This window comes from Trichosurus vulpecula, chromosome 7, assembly GCF_011100635.1.
Source record: "Trichosurus vulpecula isolate mTriVul1 chromosome 7, mTriVul1.pri, whole genome shotgun sequence".
Classification (NCBI taxonomy): domain Eukaryota; kingdom Metazoa; phylum Chordata; class Mammalia; order Diprotodontia; family Phalangeridae; genus Trichosurus; species Trichosurus vulpecula.
Window position 1 is genome coordinate 61,735,044 of NC_050579.1, and position 18,352 is coordinate 61,753,395.

At 41.6% G+C, this 18,352-nt stretch overlaps 1 protein-coding gene across 1 annotated transcript in view; it reads right to left on the reverse strand.

Annotated features, from left to right (window-relative positions):
* Window positions 1-18,352, reverse strand: part of ELAPOR1 (endosome-lysosome associated apoptosis and autophagy regulator 1) — a 104,726-nt gene that overhangs the window by 47,257 nt on the left and 39,117 nt on the right. Inside the window, exons 2-3 of the mRNA XM_036768058.1 lie at window positions 3,477-3,597; window positions 2,024-2,216 (exon numbers count right to left, since the gene is read on the reverse strand). Of these exons, the coding sequence (XP_036623953.1) occupies window positions 2,024-2,216; window positions 3,477-3,597 (314 nt within the window). The remainder of the gene's footprint in view (window positions 1-2,023; window positions 2,217-3,476; window positions 3,598-18,352) is intronic.

Consider the following 18,352-nt stretch of genomic DNA (forward strand, 5'->3'; position numbering starts at 1 on the left):
CATGCCTCCTCCATGTTATATTTGTGAAACTGACTTTTCAAATCCCTCCTTGCCTTCAAGACTCAGCTCAAATACTACCTTTTACATAATGCCTTTTCTGATCCCCCAGACTACAAGTCCTCTCCCTCCCTTGTGTTTATCTTGTATTTATTCTGAATATACTTATATGTGTACACATCTCCCCCAACAGAATGTATTTTTTTTCAGAGTGGGGATTGTTTCTTTTTTTCTCTGTTTCCTAGTTCCTAGCCCAGTGACAGACACAAACTAGGAGCTTAATGAGTGCCTACTGATGGAACACAAATGAAATCATATTTAATTTAAATTTATCAGACTTAATCCAAGGAGATATATGGATGAGTTTCAGGATCCATCAAAGTATTAGAGATTTGATTCAATATTCAAGGCTGCCATGATTTTTTTGGATCCTAACTCCCTCATCCGGTGATCTCTTCCAACTTCATGCCACCTACTCTGCCAACTTGCTAAGCACATCCTCTATGCCTTCACTTAAATCCCTGATAAAAGTGTTAAAGAGCATGGGACTAAGGACAATTCCCTGAGAAACTCTACTAGAAGCCTCCTTCTAAGTGACATGAAAGCATCAGTGACTCCTTTTTCAGTCAAGTTCTTCAACCAATTCAGAATCCAATTAACTGTACCATCTATCATCTAACCCACATCTCAGCATGAGAAGCTTTGTCAAATGCTTTACTGAAATCTATGTACACTCTATCAACAACATTCCTTTGATTTTTCACCAGTCTAGTAACCCTGTGAAAAGAGGAAATAGATTTGGTCTAGCATGACCTGATCTGATTGAAATCATTGCTGGTTCTTGTGATCACTATTTAATACTTCCTAAAATTTTTCTAAGAACCAAGGTCAAGCTCAGTGGCCTAGAGTGTTTAGTCTTTTTCCCCCTTTTTGCAAAATGGGAAAATTTGCTCTTCTCCAGTCTTTCAAAACCTCTCCCTTCAGCCATCAGGTTCACCAATTCTTTCAGGGCCTTTGCACACACTCAGCAAACCGGAATTAGAACTCACAATTCCCAAGTTATTCAGAATGAATGGGAAATGCTTCTTTCCAGAGGTGGGGAACTATGGTTGTGGAACACTATGTATACCAGGCTTTTTCGATATATTGGTTAATTTGGTTGAACTGGATCCCCACTCCCATCCCCGCCCAACCTTTTATTCTTTATTACATGGGATTGCTCTCTGCAGGGGTAGAAAGAAGGATATATCAGAAAATGTGGGTGATGTGAAAACAAAAGATACTCATAATTTTTAAAAAAGAATAAGTGGGCAGAATACTTTCCCTCATGGCTTACTGAGTGACTTCAGGTTGTGATTATATTGACAGAGATCATATGCCCACTGATGAAATTATAAAGCTCTTTGAAGTGCTGGAATAAGACAAAACCTTAAGGGATGAGTCGGCCTATCCAAATACAGGTACCTAAACCAAATAGGACTTTTGTTTTTAAATGGGAATTTCTCTTTAATCCTTTGCCCTCCAACTCCTTGAAAATAATACCCATCTGGTAGGAGAAGAAGGTTAGTTGATTATAATAAGGGTGTCAATGACTGGTTGTGATGGGAAATCACTAATGATCAGTCTTAGGTAGTCGGTCAAGTTATTGCTCCTACCCATAACCTAACGACTTCTGAGCTTCTTTCTTTCTCTTGTTCTCTCTTGCCCATCTTTATATCCTTTATTAGAGGGAGATATGGACAGCTAGGTGGCAAAGTGAGCACCAGGCCTGGAGTCAGGAAGACCTGGGTTCAAATCCAGCCGCAGAGGCTTACTGACTGTATGACCTCGGGCAAATCCTCATTCCTTGGGCAAATCCTCATACCTTCCTTCTTGACCTTAAAGGGTTATTGGAAGGCTCAAAGAAAATAACACATGTGAAAGTTCTTGCTAAGCTTGCCCATGCCTGTCTGGCTGGCACTGCAGCCTTCTTCCTAGAGAAATGGACTTGAGGGGTGAGTATCTCACAGGGGGATGCTAAACTCACGAGGTACAGTTCTCAGGTGACTCAGTGAAGTCTTCATCGATCTCCATGTTGGTTGCTTGGGTGGCAAATCCATGCGGTAATTCATCCCACTCATCGAATCGGATGCCTGTGCCTAAAGAATATCGGCCTTTGGCACATGGCTTACATGACTGGTCCTTCATGTCCAGGAATTCCCCAGCCTTGCAGGAAAAGGCTAAAAAAGAGAACAGAGTTGGGTAATATTAACATAATTGCTCAAGGGAGTGTTAATGGGTTGCAGTTCTGCATGGTGGGGGGAAGTCTTGATGCCTAATGGAAAGGAACAGAGTCAGCCAGGAGGCACAGGGTTCTGCCCACTAAGGCTTAGCAATTTAGAAGCTAAAACTTGTCAATCCCATTCCACCTGACTTCCGGTAAGGTCACTCTGGAGAGGTGCCTTTCTTATTCTGAAGGGAAGGAGATATCACTGATTTTCATTTAAAACTATTCATGTCTCATAACGTTTTCATAAGATCATAGATAGCCATAGAAAAAGATCTTAGAGATATCCTAGTCCATCTCCTTCATTTTGCAAATAAAGAAATGGGGGGAGGAGGAGGGAGAGTTAATTGACTCATAATTAAGGTACTAAGTAGCAAAGCGAGAATTCTCACTATCTGATGTGTACAATAATTCATTTGCTCATGGTTTCTTGTCCTGGTTAAGGCCCCTTTAAAGGCAGCCTAACTTTGAGCAACCTTCGTGTATACATTTTAAAAAAAAATCCTCAATATCACCCCCAACTCTTAAGAATGTTATCCCAATTCCCTAATTATCAGTTCTTCCCCCCCTTTTCCTGTCTTATCAGAAGAGGAAAGAGAAAGCAGGTGCCAGCGGTTTGAAAGGTTGTGATCGTTAAGTACAGAGTTACACGAAATGGGAACAGGAGCTTCAGACAAATCCTCGTGTTTCTGAATGCACAATCAGGCCCACCCACCAAATGAGATTTATATTTCTCTGAATTGACACTCAGTGTACTTTAAAGGTCTGCCTCTGCAGCAATCCATCTTTCTTGGCTTCCTTTCCAAGAAAGAAAATGGGCAGCAATCTTCACTAATGAGTGATTATAGCTGCCCAGTGAACAGCTAGGCTAAAAATGTATAAACAGAAAGGAAACAAAATATGCAAAAGAAGAAAACATGTGAATGCAGCACAGCTGGAATTCTGCATTCTTGTTCCCCAAGATCCAAAAAGCTTAGGAAAAAAAAAACCTTTGAGTATTAAGTCTGTATCACACAAAATATTTCTCTACCAAAGTGGGAGGAAAAAAGAAAGAAAAGCCAAGGGGGTGGTAAAAGATTTGATTTTCCCCTCCCCTCCCCTCCCCTCCAGCAAGTGAGGAGCAATCGGGCTTAGAGCTGACAGTTGTGTGCCAAGCAAGGACACAGCACAGGTAAGTGATATACAGGGTGAGAGTGGAGTGACAGCTGCTTACAGCATTCAGTGCCTTTGACTGGATCAGGAAGGCTGGTGCACAGTCCGGGTGTGTGTGGCACGGCGACCCTCCATCTGGAACCCAGGCTGTCACACGCAGTATACTCGTAGTGATACTCAGACTATAGGGGAGAGAGAGGGAGAAAACAGCATACGGTAAGGACGGGGCAGTCATCCAGCGCACACACACACACCTGCTGTTCCTCACCTCCCCTGTGTAGAACATGCTCTAAAAAGAGGGCCCATTCAAGGATTCCAAGCTCCCTGAATACCCTAGCAAGGACTAGTTAGGGTTAGACTGATCATCAGTAACGGAACTGACTCGGTTCGTTTTTCTTGGCTGGGATGTTATCTGGTCATTGGAATAATAAGTTTTTCATAGAGATGTTTTAGGATCCTTTCTCTTTCCTCGAAAATAAAGGGACACTGACCCACAGGACCGAGAGCCGAGCTAAAGAGGGAGAACAGAACAAAAAAGGACGGTGTGTGTGTTGGCAAGAGGGAACAGTTTAAATTGCCCCAAACTGAAGAACAGACGAACTCCAACTTCCCATGAGAAAGGATCCGTCCAGGCCACAGAAAAAACCCAACAAGTTACAGTCATAGCTGTATCCCTCAGGTTCCTTCCCACCCTGGAAGGCTATAAATTGCCACCTTGCATTTGAGAAGCACTATGATAGGTGATATGCCCTTTTCTTATTCTGCACTAACCTGAATATAAAAATCTATCCACTGTCCTTACAATTCTCTCTTCTATAGAATGGAAAATTCCTGGTCTAGTTCAATTATCTGATTAATAGAAACTGTAGAAACAATTGTATTAGCAATTATCAGGCCAGCATTGTTTCAAAGAAGGAAAACACAACAGATGTGCCAAATGTCCTTATAAAAAAACTCTTTTTTTAAAAGCATTGTTTAAACTTTTTAAACATTAAAAATACAAACAATAGAACTGGTCACAATGGGCTTCTGGCCTCTATTTCATCTGTACACTGCCACTCACCTGAAATGGTTTAAAACCTGAAAAACCTGAAGCAGAGATTTCCTGTCTTCTGGCTGCCCACGTGGAAAGAAATGAAGGCAAAGATTCAGTGTCTTACAGCTACCAGAAAGCTTAGAGATCACCTAATCTAACCCTCTCATTTTAAAGATGAAGATATCGGGCCGGAGACTTACCCAAAGTCACAACCGCAAGTGTGTGACAGAGAACAATCTCTGCCTCAGTTTATTAAAATGAAGCTCGGTGGCCTAGTGTTTAGAGGGTAGGCCTTGGAGTCATAAGGACCCAAGTTCAAATCCTGCCTCAAACAGTATGACCCTGGGCAAGTCACCTTACCCGTCCTGTATCTCCTTTTCCTCAGCTGTAAAATGGGGATAATAATAGTACTTAAGTGGGGCAGCTAGGTGGTGCAGTGTGTGGTGCACTGGCCCTGGAGTCAGGAGCACCTGAGTTCAAATCCAACCTCAGACACTTGACTGACTTACTAGCTAAGTGACCTTGGGCAAGTCACTTAACCCCAATTGCCCTGCCTTCCCCCCTCCAAAAAAAAATAATAATAGTACTTAACTTACAAAATAGCCATGAAGATCAATTGAGTTAATGAATGTAAAGTACTTTGCAAACTTTAAGTGCCAAATGCTGTTTGTCATCATCATCCTTATTAAAATAAAGAACTAGACGGCCTCTAAAATCCCCTGTCAGTTGCAGATCTATTGACCTAGGTTTTTGGTCCCCTCCCCCCTATATTTTCTACCTTAAACCCATGTAACAAAGAATCGCCAAAACTACATGAAGGCTAGGAATGACTGGATTTCAGGTCTACTGTGGGGCAGTACGATCTTAGACTGCACCAGAACCAAAAGCCAGAGGCTTTATTCCCTGGATAGGGGAAAGCAAACATGGGTAACAATTGTTTCCAGTTCAAAGATAAAGAGCTTCTGAAAGCGATTCTAAAAATAATTTTGGAATTTTTTTTAACATGCATCAATTGAAAATATTTATTGAGCACTTATTGCATATCTAGCACAAGAAGTATTAGGTACTGAGCAGGACTCAATCTTCAAGTAAACCAGTTAGCCAGATCCAAGGAGCAGGGGTTAACATTTGGAAAATTTCAAGATTTTTCTTTTTTTTCCCCACAACCAATGCTTCAGGTCTGGGTGCCAGCTCTATCTAGGAAAGAGTCCTGGGCTAGCTAGAGAAAGGAGACCTGTTTTTGCTGTGATGTCAATCAATACGCAGGGACACTTTGGGCAAGCCGCTTCTGGGGATCCTGTTTTCCCCATCACACTCATCTCCCTATCTCACAAGGAGATAAGGAGATAAATGTCAACATATATGTAATGCATTTGCTTTTAAGAGTACTTATTGTTTAAGAGTATAAATAGTACAAACATATATATATACACATATACATATATATATAATCAGTATTAACAGTATAAATTCTGAGCTGATTATCCTTAACAGAAAGTTTCTACTGTTCAGTAGCTATATTAACTGTAAACAGGTACTTTTCTTCTCCACCACAGTAAGCAAAGATTTATCCCTGGCAAGTAATAAATAAGGAGCAGCTAGGCGGATTATTAGTGCATAGAGCGCCAGGCCTCATCTTCCTGAATTCAAATCTGGCCTCAGACATGTGCTAACTGTGTGGCCCTGGGCAAGTCACTTAACCCTGTTTGCCTCAGTTTCCTCATCTGTAAAATGAGCTGCAGAAGGAAATGGCAAACCACTCTAGTATCTTTGCCAGGAAAACCCCAAATGGGGTCACGAAGAGTTGGACACGACTGAAACGACTGAACAACAACGAAAGTAATAATGTTTGAACCGACTTTACTAGTAGCACACAATCCTGGCCATGGAAAAGAATAGAAAAAAGTCTGCTGTCTCTGTGCCTTTGGTGAGGCACCTCTAGCACAACCATGTAACAAACACATGCAGACACACAGTCCTCCCCTCCTACCTTCTCTCACTCACATCGTAATAATAAACACCTAGGTGAGGCCCTCAGTTTAGGAACATGCCTCTCTAAGGAACTGAGCAGGCCAGTGTTCTCTGCCAGCCAGGCTCAACCCCACACCCCTCAGAAGTGCTGTTAAAAAGCTAATGTGTTCAGTAAGAGTGCTCCTCTTCAGTCTGATTGAATTTTCCCCCTGGGGAGATAAATGGAACAATTCCATTTCTTTCTATCTTCTTTCATCCGTTCTCCCCTGGGTCCTGCTGTGGTGGGAGGTTTCCCAGGCAAATGGCAGTTTTAGACCTTAGACAAATTTCCTTTCGAATATGTGCTAATTTATTCGTGGCTATCTGGATAGATTTACAGCAGCCAGGGTGACTGTCTCTGTTGTTTCTGCTTGTGATGGTTCCAAGTCTGGATTACCCTGAGATAATTCTACTGTTAACAGTAGAGGGGCAAATGACAGGTAAATGAGGGAAAAGAGATAGAATTCCTCAGGTGCACTGAAAGCCCTGTGGATAAATCACTTTCCTTGGTATGCGTGCCTCAGTTTACCTGAGGCCTTCCCTGAAGAACTTTGAAACTTACTAGTAGTGCAGAATTTATAATTAATTAATTAATCATGGCCAGTCCAGACAAATACATAGTACTGTGCACATTTCACACCCTTCTTCTAGCTGAAAAACAGCAACGCTGACTATTCTTTTGGGGAAGAATGGAGAGGCCCTAGTACACTTGTCAGGCACCGTACAACTTCTTAATCCCCACAGGAACAGAAAGAAGAGAAGAGATGAAACGCTAAAGTTCTATTCCTCTGGGGCCAAATGTGAATCATCTCCCTATTCGCGATGCCTACTTTTCAGCTCCTGAAGAGGAGCGGTGTCTCTGCCACATGGGAACTTGCTGTAGCTAGCAAATCATGAAAAAATCTCCAGGCCACCGAATTCTGTTCTTTCAAGACTCCCAGAGACCCGAGAATAACTGCTATTCATCCCTGGTGATGACTGAGTAAGGCAGATTTCAAGGATCTGCCCCTCAGGGCCACAGAGGCTCCAGTCCATAACATGTGTCCATATCCTATGCCATTACGTATTGGTGTTGGTGACAAATAGACATATTTCTCATGCCACATGCCCAAAGTGTCTCAAACTCAACACATAATAACAACTAACATTTATGTAGAGCTCACCATGTGCCAGACACTGTGTTAAGTGCTTTATAATTATCTCATCTGATCCTCACAATACACCTAAGGGGGTAGATGCTGTTATTATCCCCATTTTACAGGTGTGGAAACTGAGGCAAATAGAGGTTACACAGCTATTAAGTATCTGAGGTAAGACTTTAACTTTAGGCCCAGCTCTTGCTCTACTGCACCACCCACCTGCCTTCTAAATATATCTCAACCCCTTAAACATACCCTAACAACTCGTGTTTCCCTCCTCCCCCCCAAAAATCCCACATCTTCCCAATTTCCCCATTTCTGTCAAGGGTACCACTGTCCTTTCAGTCCCCTCCTTTGACAATCTCTGCATTATCTTGCTTTCTCATTCTCTCACATCTGCATATTCAATCAATCATCCAGTCTTGTTGATTCTATTTTCACGCAATCTACCATCTGGCCAAAGGAGTCTTCTTGCTATTCCATTTCCCACCTTTGAGCTTTTGCCCTGACTTGACAGTCATGCTTGGAATGGTCTTCCTTTCCTCTGCTTCCAAAAATCCCTAGAGCTTCCTTCAAAACCGAGCTCGAGTGCAATCTTTAACACAAGGCTTTCCAATTCCCCTAGCTGCTAGCGCTCCCTGCCATTATGTTGTATCTACGTTGGAGGCAGTCTCTATCTCCTCATATGTGTTGACATTATTCCCTCTCATAGAATGTAAGCTCCTTGTGGGCAGGCACTATTTCCTGGGGTTTTTTTTTGTCTTTGTATCCCTAGCATCTAGTACAAAGCCTGAAAGAGTAGGTGTTTAATCAGTAGATGAATCATTCAGTTGATTGATCAGTGACCCATAGTATCACACACCTCTCTGAGAGACCTGGTGTACGGGTTGACACCGCAGTTGAGCGACCTGGGCTCTTGAAATGGTATACAACAGACCAGTCACCAATGCGCATTCTCCTGTAAAGTCCTGCTTCTGAACAACGTGCACTCAGCACCCCCGAATGAAGACTGGGTGTAAGAGAAGTAGGTGTTTTGTTTTCTCAATCTCAAAATCTTCAAAAGGGGAGATGGAAACGTAGTTGTTAGAAGTTTCCTACTTCTACCATGGACCTAACCATTCCAAACCACTGCAAAGACAGTTGTTGTTCAGTCATTTCAGTCGTGTCTGACTCTTGGTGACCCCATCTGGGGTTTTCTTGGCAAAGATACTGGAGTGGTTTGCCATTTCCTTCTCCAGCTCATTTGACAGATGAGGAAACTGCGGCAAATAAGGTTAAGTGATTTGCCCAGGGTCACACAGCTAGTAAGTGTCTGAGGCCACATTTGAACTCAGGAAGATGCATCTTCCTATCTCCAGTTTAACCACAAAAGGGGAGAAAGCTATAGGGTGACAGCTAGCATAGACGGAAGGATGAATTAAATGAAGGGTTTTTGAGGATGTGAGAGACATGGGCATGTTTGTGAGCGGTAGGAAAGTTGCCAGTCGATAGAGAATGATTGACAAATAGTGGAAGCATGGGATAGGAGAGAACACGGGCCTGATGGAGAAAAGGACTACAAAAAAGAATCAATGGCAGTAAAAGTCACCTTCACAATCTTGCACAGAGGTGCTCCAACTCCTTCTCCCAAATTTGGAAAAATTACAAAAAGTGCAGATTATATCCTAAATGTCCTGCTGTCTGGATTCCGTTATTGAATCTGACAGTGGGTCTATATTCGATAATTTTCTTTTCTTTCCCCACAGAGGACCAAATGTATTTTTTTAATAGAAGCTGAGTGAGTGTTGAGTCCACAGGACACAGCCTTCAGCTTTGTACAACTTTTAAAACTTATTCATCAGTCTTTTGCCTTGTACCTTTCTCTGAAATATAGATACCATCATCCAAAAATTTTCTGACATCCTTATTTTTTTTTTACCATTGTGGCCTGTTGGATCAGGAGCAACTGAATTTGATGTAAGTTTGATGTCATTTTCCTCAGAAATTAACTCATCTCGAGAAGTAGAACCAACAACACTGGTCTCTTGTATACTTTGTGGATGTGTTTTTCACCCAGGAAGTTTCTGATTTTCAATGAGTAAGCCATTCTCTTAAAAAACAAAATTGATAGGGAATCGAATATACACAGATCTGCTCTCACACAGAACATCCAGGGTAGCGCCTTTGATCATGTTTTGCACCTGTCAACAGATTATGCAAGTTGTTGTGAGCTACTTTAGATGTTCCCAGCATCTGTCAGACTGGGGCTTTTTACTTTTCTTTCCAAGGAAACTAAATTCAACATCGGTGGGGTTGAAATCTCTTCACAGGATTCCTCTGGGGGCCTTCAAAATAACTCTGTCCCTCCAGAGAAATGTCAACATTTTCTGCATGTGTGTCCCGAGAATGATCTTCATCTCATTGTGGAGGGGCCAAAGAGCCAACAAGGAATTGTTATTATACCTTCCATTTCTTTTTTTAAAAATTTATTTTAGTTTTCAACATTAACATAAGGTTTTAAGTTCCAAATTTTTTTCTCCTTCCCTCCCCTTCTCCCTCCCCAAGACGGCAAGCAATCTGATATGGGCTATACACGTACAATCCTATTAAACATACTTCTACATTAGTCATGTTGTGAAAGAAGAATCAGAACAAAAGGGGAAAACCACAAGAAAGAAAAAACAAAGAAAGTGGACATAGTGTGCTTCGATCTCCATCGTGCTTTCTCTGCATTTGGAATTGTCTTAGATCATTGTATTGCTGCAAAGAGCCAAGTCTACCAAAGCTGATCATCATACAATGTGGCCGTTATTGTGCACAATGTTCTCCTGGTTCTGCTCACTTCATTCAGCATTAGGTGTGTTAGTCTTCCCAGGTTTTTCTGAAATCTGCCTGGCTCATCATTTCTTTTTGTTTTGTTTTGTTTTGTTTTTTGAGGGAGGAAGGCAGGGCAATTGGGGTTAAGTGACTTGCCCAAGGTCACACAGCTAGTATGTCAAGTGTTTGAGGCCGGATTTGAACTCAGGTCCTCCTTACTCCAGGGCCGGTACTCTACTCACTGCGCCACCTAGCTGCCCCTATGGCTCATCATTTCTTGCAGAACAATAGTATTCTACTACATTCATATACCACAACTTGTTTTGCCATTCCCCAATTGATGGGCATCCCCTCAATTTCCAATTCTTTACCACCATAAAAATAGTTGCTATAAGTATTTTTGTGCATGTGGATCTTTTCCCATTTTTCATGATCTCTTTGGGATACAGACTTAGTAGTGGCATTGTGGGATCAAGGGGTATGCAAAGTTTTATAGCCCTTTGGGCACAGTTCCCAATTGCTCTCCAGAATGCTTAAATCAGTTCACAACTCCACCAATGATGCATTAGTGTTCCAACTTTCCTACATCCTCTCCAACATTTATCATTTCCCTTTTCTGTCATATCAGCCAATGTGATAGGTGTGAGGTGGTACTAAATAGTAATTTAGAGAATTATTTCATATGATTATAGATAGCTTTAATTTCTTCATCTGAAAAACTCATATCCTTTGAACATTTATCAATTCCCCTTCTTTTTTTCTAGGTAAATTACTTGGTTCCCTGGGAATCCATTTAAAAGGCAAAATAAGGCTTTCTTGACGTTCAGACCCCTACACAACCGCCTAACCAAAACTATTTCTGGTGCCACAGTTAATGGTTTGGAAAAAAAAAACATGACAATGAACGAGCCCCTAGAAATCACCACTGGTCTAAATTGTCTAAAAATAACACCTAGACTCTTGCACTGGAGAACACGGATTACATGGAGTTGGATGACTCAAAGTTTACACCTGGTTTTTGCAGATTGGAGAAGCAAAGGCAGAGAGGAAATGTGATGAGGAAAAGCAAAGGTAGGGTGTCAGGGAGCAGCTGAATCTGCCTGAGATGAGCTTCCTTCAGTTGGTATAGACTTGGAAAGGTATTTGTAATCCACTTGTTTTTCCATGTGTGGATAATTAGGTCAATTTTTTTTTGAGTGACTACAGGGTTTGTTTAAGAGGCTCTGCTTTGGTTGGGGGCTTGATGCAGTCAGAACAGTCAGCTGCAAACTGCATCTGAAGGGCCTAAGCATTATAGACCAGCCAGGTGGTGAAGGGGATAGAGCACTGGGCCAGAGTCAGGAATATCTGAGTTCAAATCCAGCCTCAGACATTTATTGGCGAGATGACCCTGGGCAAGTCACTTAACCTGTTCGCCTCAGTTTCCTCAACAGCAAAATGGGGATAATAATAGCACCTCTCTCCCAGGACTGCTGTGAAGATGAAAGGAAATAGTATTTGTACAATGCCTGGCATACAGTAGGTGTTTAATAAATGTTTGTTCTGCTGGACATCCTGCAATGCTTGTTTAAGCCTCTCTTGGTATGTATAGTCAAAGCTCTCTCTGCTGTTCATGGATCATAGTTTTGAGCTGGAAAGGATTTTAAGATCCATCTCAGTGAGTGCTTAAATGCTTTTTGCATTCAGTTAAATGACTTGCCAAGGTCACACAGCTAGGGATAGGAGTGGGATTTGAACCCAAGTCCTCTGACTCTGAAGCTAGTGTTCTCTCTTCCACTGTACTGTGATGCCTCTTGTGTCTTCTTCTACCCTGTGTGTTTTTAACACACGCAAGGGAGGCATCTTGTTGGTTGTTGTTGTTCAGGCATGTCTGACTTTTCATGACCCTGTTTGGGGTTTTCTTGGTAAAAACACTGGAGGGGTTTGCCATTTCCTTCTCTAGCTCATTTTACAGATGAGGAAACTGAGGCAAACAGGGTGATGTGAGTTGCCCAGGGTCAACCAGATAGTGAGTGTCTGAGGCCAGATTTGAACTCTGGAAGATGAGTCTTCCTGATTCCAGGCCCTGCACTCAGTATCCACTACAAAACCTAGCTGCCCTCACCTTGCTGGAGAAGAACCTTTAAGGCAGCAAAATATTTTGTTCTACCAATTCAAATGCTTTTTCAGTAAACTAACAACAAACATGGTAGGATCTTGTATTTTCTGCACCTAAAATGTGGTCTGCTGTAGAACAACATTTGCAAAAACCTGCCTATTCCCTCCTTATACTATCACTAAGAATGTCATGTGTGTGTGTGTGTGTGTGTGTGTGTGTGTGTGTGTAAGGACTGAGCAAGAGAATCTAGTCGCCTTCCCCAACCCACTTAATGCAAATACAGTATATAAGAGACAGAGAACAAAGACAATGATGTGTTGAGGTTATACTCTTTTCAAAGTGGTTGCTTTTACAGCCTATTGTGAGCCTTACACCCTAAGTGACCTATTCTCAGATTATGAAAGGTGACAAACTAAAACCAAGCATCCCCTACCAAAGGGTTCACCCCTTTCAGATTTTGTCGGGCCAGACAGGGTAAAGGAGGTATGAAATCAACTTGATGGGATTATAGGGCTAGCTATCATGGAATCACAAAGTCTTCATCCCTTATCTAAACCTGCTTCCCGAAAAGGATCTAATGAGAAGCACAATCATCCCAAGGTATAAATACAAATGGCTTAATTTGTTGCCACTGCCAGGTATTTTAACAGGAGACAAAAATTAAGACAAAAGTAATGAATTGGTAAATGTGGAATTCCAGCCATCAGGAAGCTACTGGGAGTGGCATATTATGGTGCTGAAGCACATTCTTAGTGACCCTGAAATCACACCCCACAAGTATAAGCCACCCTCCCTACCTGCTTATATGACCAACAGACAGAATAGAGCAAGAACAGTCTAAATCCTTCCTGGGAATTCTGCACAGTCATGTGGATTTGGGGAAGTTTTCCAGCCCTAGCTAAATGTCTCAAATGTCCTTTACAAAGGAAAAGCAAGCTTTTAAGAGGGCAGTAGAAAAGAGAGCCAACTCTATAGGAAGAACACAGCTCATAAGAGGAAGTTGCTTTTTGCCTTTTCTTTAGGAAGGGAGAGGATTTTCCCCTCAATCTCACCCATCACCGACGATGGAATTTTTCAGTACAGAAATTCACTCAGTGAAAGACACTGTGCCCCAAAGAGAGGACACTCTGGTAGTACAGCTGAAGAGTTGGGTTTAGCTACAGAGAGAAGCAGACCCATGAAGGTCAGCAGAGCGACCTATCCAGCAGAGATGCTGCACCCAGGGACGCTATAAGAGAAGACACTGCCAGAGGTGTGAGTTACTCTGGTCATGTACATGCCCTACAGATGAACTTCTCTACCAGTGTACTCTATGTGTGTGTGCCCATTCTTCCCAATGATGTATACATTAGCACTAAAGTGAATCCCAGGGCTATGACATTTCAGTAAATGTCTTTGCTTTGAGCTACTTGTGTCAAATGGCTTTTAAAGGTGAACGCACCAAGAACGGCTAAAGAGGGAGGACCTAGAACCTGAGTTAGTTATCCCTCAGGGAACTCAACCTTTGAGCTGGAGGTGGGGTGGGTAACCCTGAGAGTTATAGCTTATTCTCAAAAAGATTCTTTAGAGCTAAGAAAGTAGGGTATGTATGGCAGTTATTGATGTTTTCTCAATTATCTTTTTTTCTTAAATAAGCTATATCACATCTTTCCCACTGTTTTCTTTCCCTCTTCAGAGAGCCATGCCATATAATAAAGCATAAAGGAAGAAAAAAGGTTCTGCAAAACTAAACAATGTATCAATGTCATATACAATATCATTGTTCTGTAAGAAATAACAAAGGGAATAGTTTCAGAAAAACTTGCATGAACTGATGCAAAGTGAAGTAAGCAGAACCAGAAGAATAAATTATAAACAATATTGTAACGATAACCAACTTAGAAAGACTTTAGACCATTCTCAGCAATACAATGAATGATCTAAGACAAATCCAAAAGACTTATGATAAAAAATGCTATCCACCTCCAAAGAAAGAACTGATGGAGTCTGAATGAATGTAGATCATAGCATACTTTTTTAACTAAATTTTTCTTTTTTTGTCTGTGTTTTCCTTCACAATATGACTAATGCAGAGGTATATTTTGCATGACTTCACAGATATAAGCTATATCAGATTGCTTGCCTTGTCAATGGGAGAGGAAAGGGAGACAGAAAGAGAGAGGGAGAGAATTTGGAACTTAAAATTTTAAAAGATGAATGTTGAAAGTTGTTTTTACATGTAATTGGAAAAAAAATTAATTTTTTTAAAAGAAAGAAGAATTCGAGGACTCTAATCAACACAATGACCAAAACAATTCCAAAGAACTGGTGACGAAACATGCTAAATACCTCCAAATAGAGAGCTGATGGACTCAGTGTGCATATTGAAGCATCTTCCTTTTCTTTTCTTGACATGGCTAATGTAGGAATTTGTTTTGTATGGCTATCCATGTTTGTAATGGGAGGGGGAGGGAAGAAGCAGAGAATTCAAAACCAAAGATAAAATAATACTGAATTCTTAAAAAAATATTATATGCAGTATCATACAACTATGGCCCCCATTTCCAAAAAGGAGTAAATCATCTTTTTTTTAGTAGCAATAATATCCACGATTTTTTTCATTTATTAAGGATCTTCCCTTCTATCAGATATTTTAAAAATCTATCCTTCAATTCCACCAAAATTGCGATGCCTTGAACACACCACCTCCCCATGACTAGTATTATGTATTACGGCTTAGTCCCTAGTTATTCTTTCCATCTTTATTTTCTTTAGTGCCATTTCCATTTCCTCATGAAATAGATTGGGGACTACGATGTTAGATTCCAAATATTGTGGCTTCATCATATGTGATAGAGAGAAGTTTGTTATAGTAATCTTGACAGATATTTTTCTCTAGTTTGTTGTTCATCCAGCTTAACCCTTAATTGTTCTCAGAATGTCCTAGCTTTCTATAAACTTTTTTTCCTTCCACATCTTGCTGTTTTATGAGAACTTACTACTCAGACTTACTACTCTCTTTCTTGTAAGATTTTATAAAAATTTTATATTTTAAATCAGTATTGCCCTGCACAATATTGTATCTCCGCTTGGCAATGAGGTCACCTATTATCTGGCTAAGATGGTTTCTAGGTTCTTTTGATCTTCTCATTGTGGAAATTGGTTTTCATTGGTTAGACTTCCTTTGAAAAAGGTAATAGTCTGTGTTGATGTCTGTTCTTTTAATGATTTCTCATTTTTCAGCACAAATAATTTGTTTAAGGTTAGAGGTATTTTATTTGCATGTCAAGTCTTACGCTTGCATTCAAGAACAATCAATTTCATAGATTCGAGATAGTAGGTATGGCTAGAGAGCAATTCCTCTGTTAAAAAAAAAACAAAAACAAAAAATCAAGCCACACACACAAACTGGAGATTTTAGTGAATTGTTTGTTAAATATGTCATTAGCATGATAAGGCATTCATAAAAGCTACTGTACTTGGATTTTCCTGTTTTTGTATGCTATCCTGGGCAGTCTGCATCTCAGATACTGCATGGAGTTCCATGCACCACATTTTAAGAAGTACATTGAAGAATGTTCAGGGGAAAATGATCATAATGCCATACGAGGATTAGGTGAAATAACTAGGTATATTTAGCCAGGAGAAGAGAAGACTTAGGGAGTAGTCACCAACCATCCATTGAACATTTCAAACTGGATGTCCCATGGACATCTCAAATCCAGCATATCCGAAATGGGAAGACTTCCCATCTTTCTCCCCAAACCAACCTATCTTTCAAATTTCCCTTTTGCAACCCTCCCTTTTAGTTATCTGGATTTGCCACCTTGGTACTACCCTCACCTCCTCAGTTTTAGGGGTTTTTTTGGAGGCAGTTGGGGTTAAGTGACTTGCCCAGGGTCATACAGCTAGTGTCAGAGGCCAGATTTGAACTTGGATCTTCCCGACTCCAGGGCTGGTGCTACATCCACTATGCCACCTAGCTGCCCCCACCTCCTCACTTTCACTATGCCCATATATCCAAAATCAATTGCCAAATCTTATTATTTCCATCTCTGCTACATCTCTTCCTGAGTCTCTTTTCTCACACAGCCACTATCCTTGTTTAGGCTCTTATCACCTTTCACCTCAACTATTGCAGTAGTCTCCCCATGAGTCTCCCAGCCTCAAGTCTCTCTCCATCTTCCACACAGTGATTTTCCTAAAACCCATGTCTGACCATCTTACCCCTCTACTCAATGAACTCCAGTTGCCCTAATGCTTTTGGGACAATATTGGAATGCTTCTTTTTGGCAGCAAAAATTTTTCCCAACTTGGTCCTTTCCTACCTTTCTCTAGTCTTCTGACACATTCGTTCCCCCTCCAAACCATCCCCCTACACTAGATGGTACCTGCCATACTGACCTGCTTTCCATTCCTCACATGTAATACTTCCTCAACTATCTAAGAACCTTTGCGCTGGCCATGGAATATATCTAAGCAGCATGCACAGTCCAGGAATGGAATGTTCTCTTTCCTCACTTGCAATCCCTGGTTTCCTCCAAGATTCAAGTCAAGTGCCACCTACTCTGGTGTCTCCTTCCCTAGTCCTCCTCACTGCTCACGCCTTCCCCCCCAAGGTTAAGTTATTCCCACTCTTAATCCTATTTACACACATCTGCCATCTCCTTTAGAGTGTAAGCAAAGGAGTATGTTGTCTTTGTATCCCATTTCAGCACACGCAAATACTAAGCACTTGGTAGGTGCTTGTTGATTGTTGTTTATCCTTTTTTTTGAAGAGAACCAATGACATTTATGGGGTGATGTCTTGACTCATGAGTGAATTGGATGTAAGTAAAGCAGAGTTGTATGACGTCGTCAACCTCACTCTCTCTTCCAGAGTCATCAAAGTACAGTGGTGAGACAAAAGTCAAGATGACTGGTGATGGCCTGGGATGTAGTGGATGACCTTGGCATCCTCCATGTCTGACCAGGCTCTAAGCCTTCCACAGCACCTGCTTCAGCCACCTTCATGGTCATTGGAACAAACTGTTCTCATTCCATTGGGGGAAGTCTTCACATGTTTGGGGTAACCATCCCCCTAATTTGCCAACAGGTTTGAGGACTGTTGGTTGCCCTCAACCTGGTTTAGCCCATCTGCTGAGATGGTTTTACCAAGGTGTGGGCTACTGCACATGCTACAGCTTCTTGGAACCACAAGTGAAAGCTGAACACCAGGTAGACCCCACAGGTGGGCGAACAGCCCTGAACAGCCTGAGGGATGCCAGTCCTCCTTGGACACTGCATACATCCCTCATGTTGACTGACTGATTAATTCAAGCAAAGACTGGATGATCATTTCGTTGGGAATATTGTAGAAGGGATTTTTTCAGGTCAAGGTGGGGCCATGTGGGCTCTGGAGTCTCGACCAATTCTGAAATTCTCTGCCTCTGTGACCATGCCACTCTTGTACAAATTCCCTTTCTCACAACAAGAAGAGGAGCAGCATGACCCAGGCCTTCAGTGTTTGCCTTGGCAAGATCTGAGCCTGAGGTAACAAACAAGTTCTTATGCAAACCCGGATCCAGATTAGTGCCAGAGGGAAGCCACAGGAGTGTTTCAGCAGATTGCAGTTCTCCTGCCCTGCACCCCCACCTCTATCCCCTCTCTTTGGCACACCTACCCCAACCTCAGGCAGAGCAGAACCCTCCAGGGGAGTAACGAGAGATCACACTGGAGCTATGTGTTAAGCTGAAATACAAGTCAAGAAAATGTTGAAATAGGTGTGCATAAGGCCAAGGAAATGTACCTGAAGCCTGACTTTGTGCCTTGCACACAAACATACAATAAATATTTAATCACTGACGCAGTTGTAAATCATTCTTTTCTTGGCAAAAATA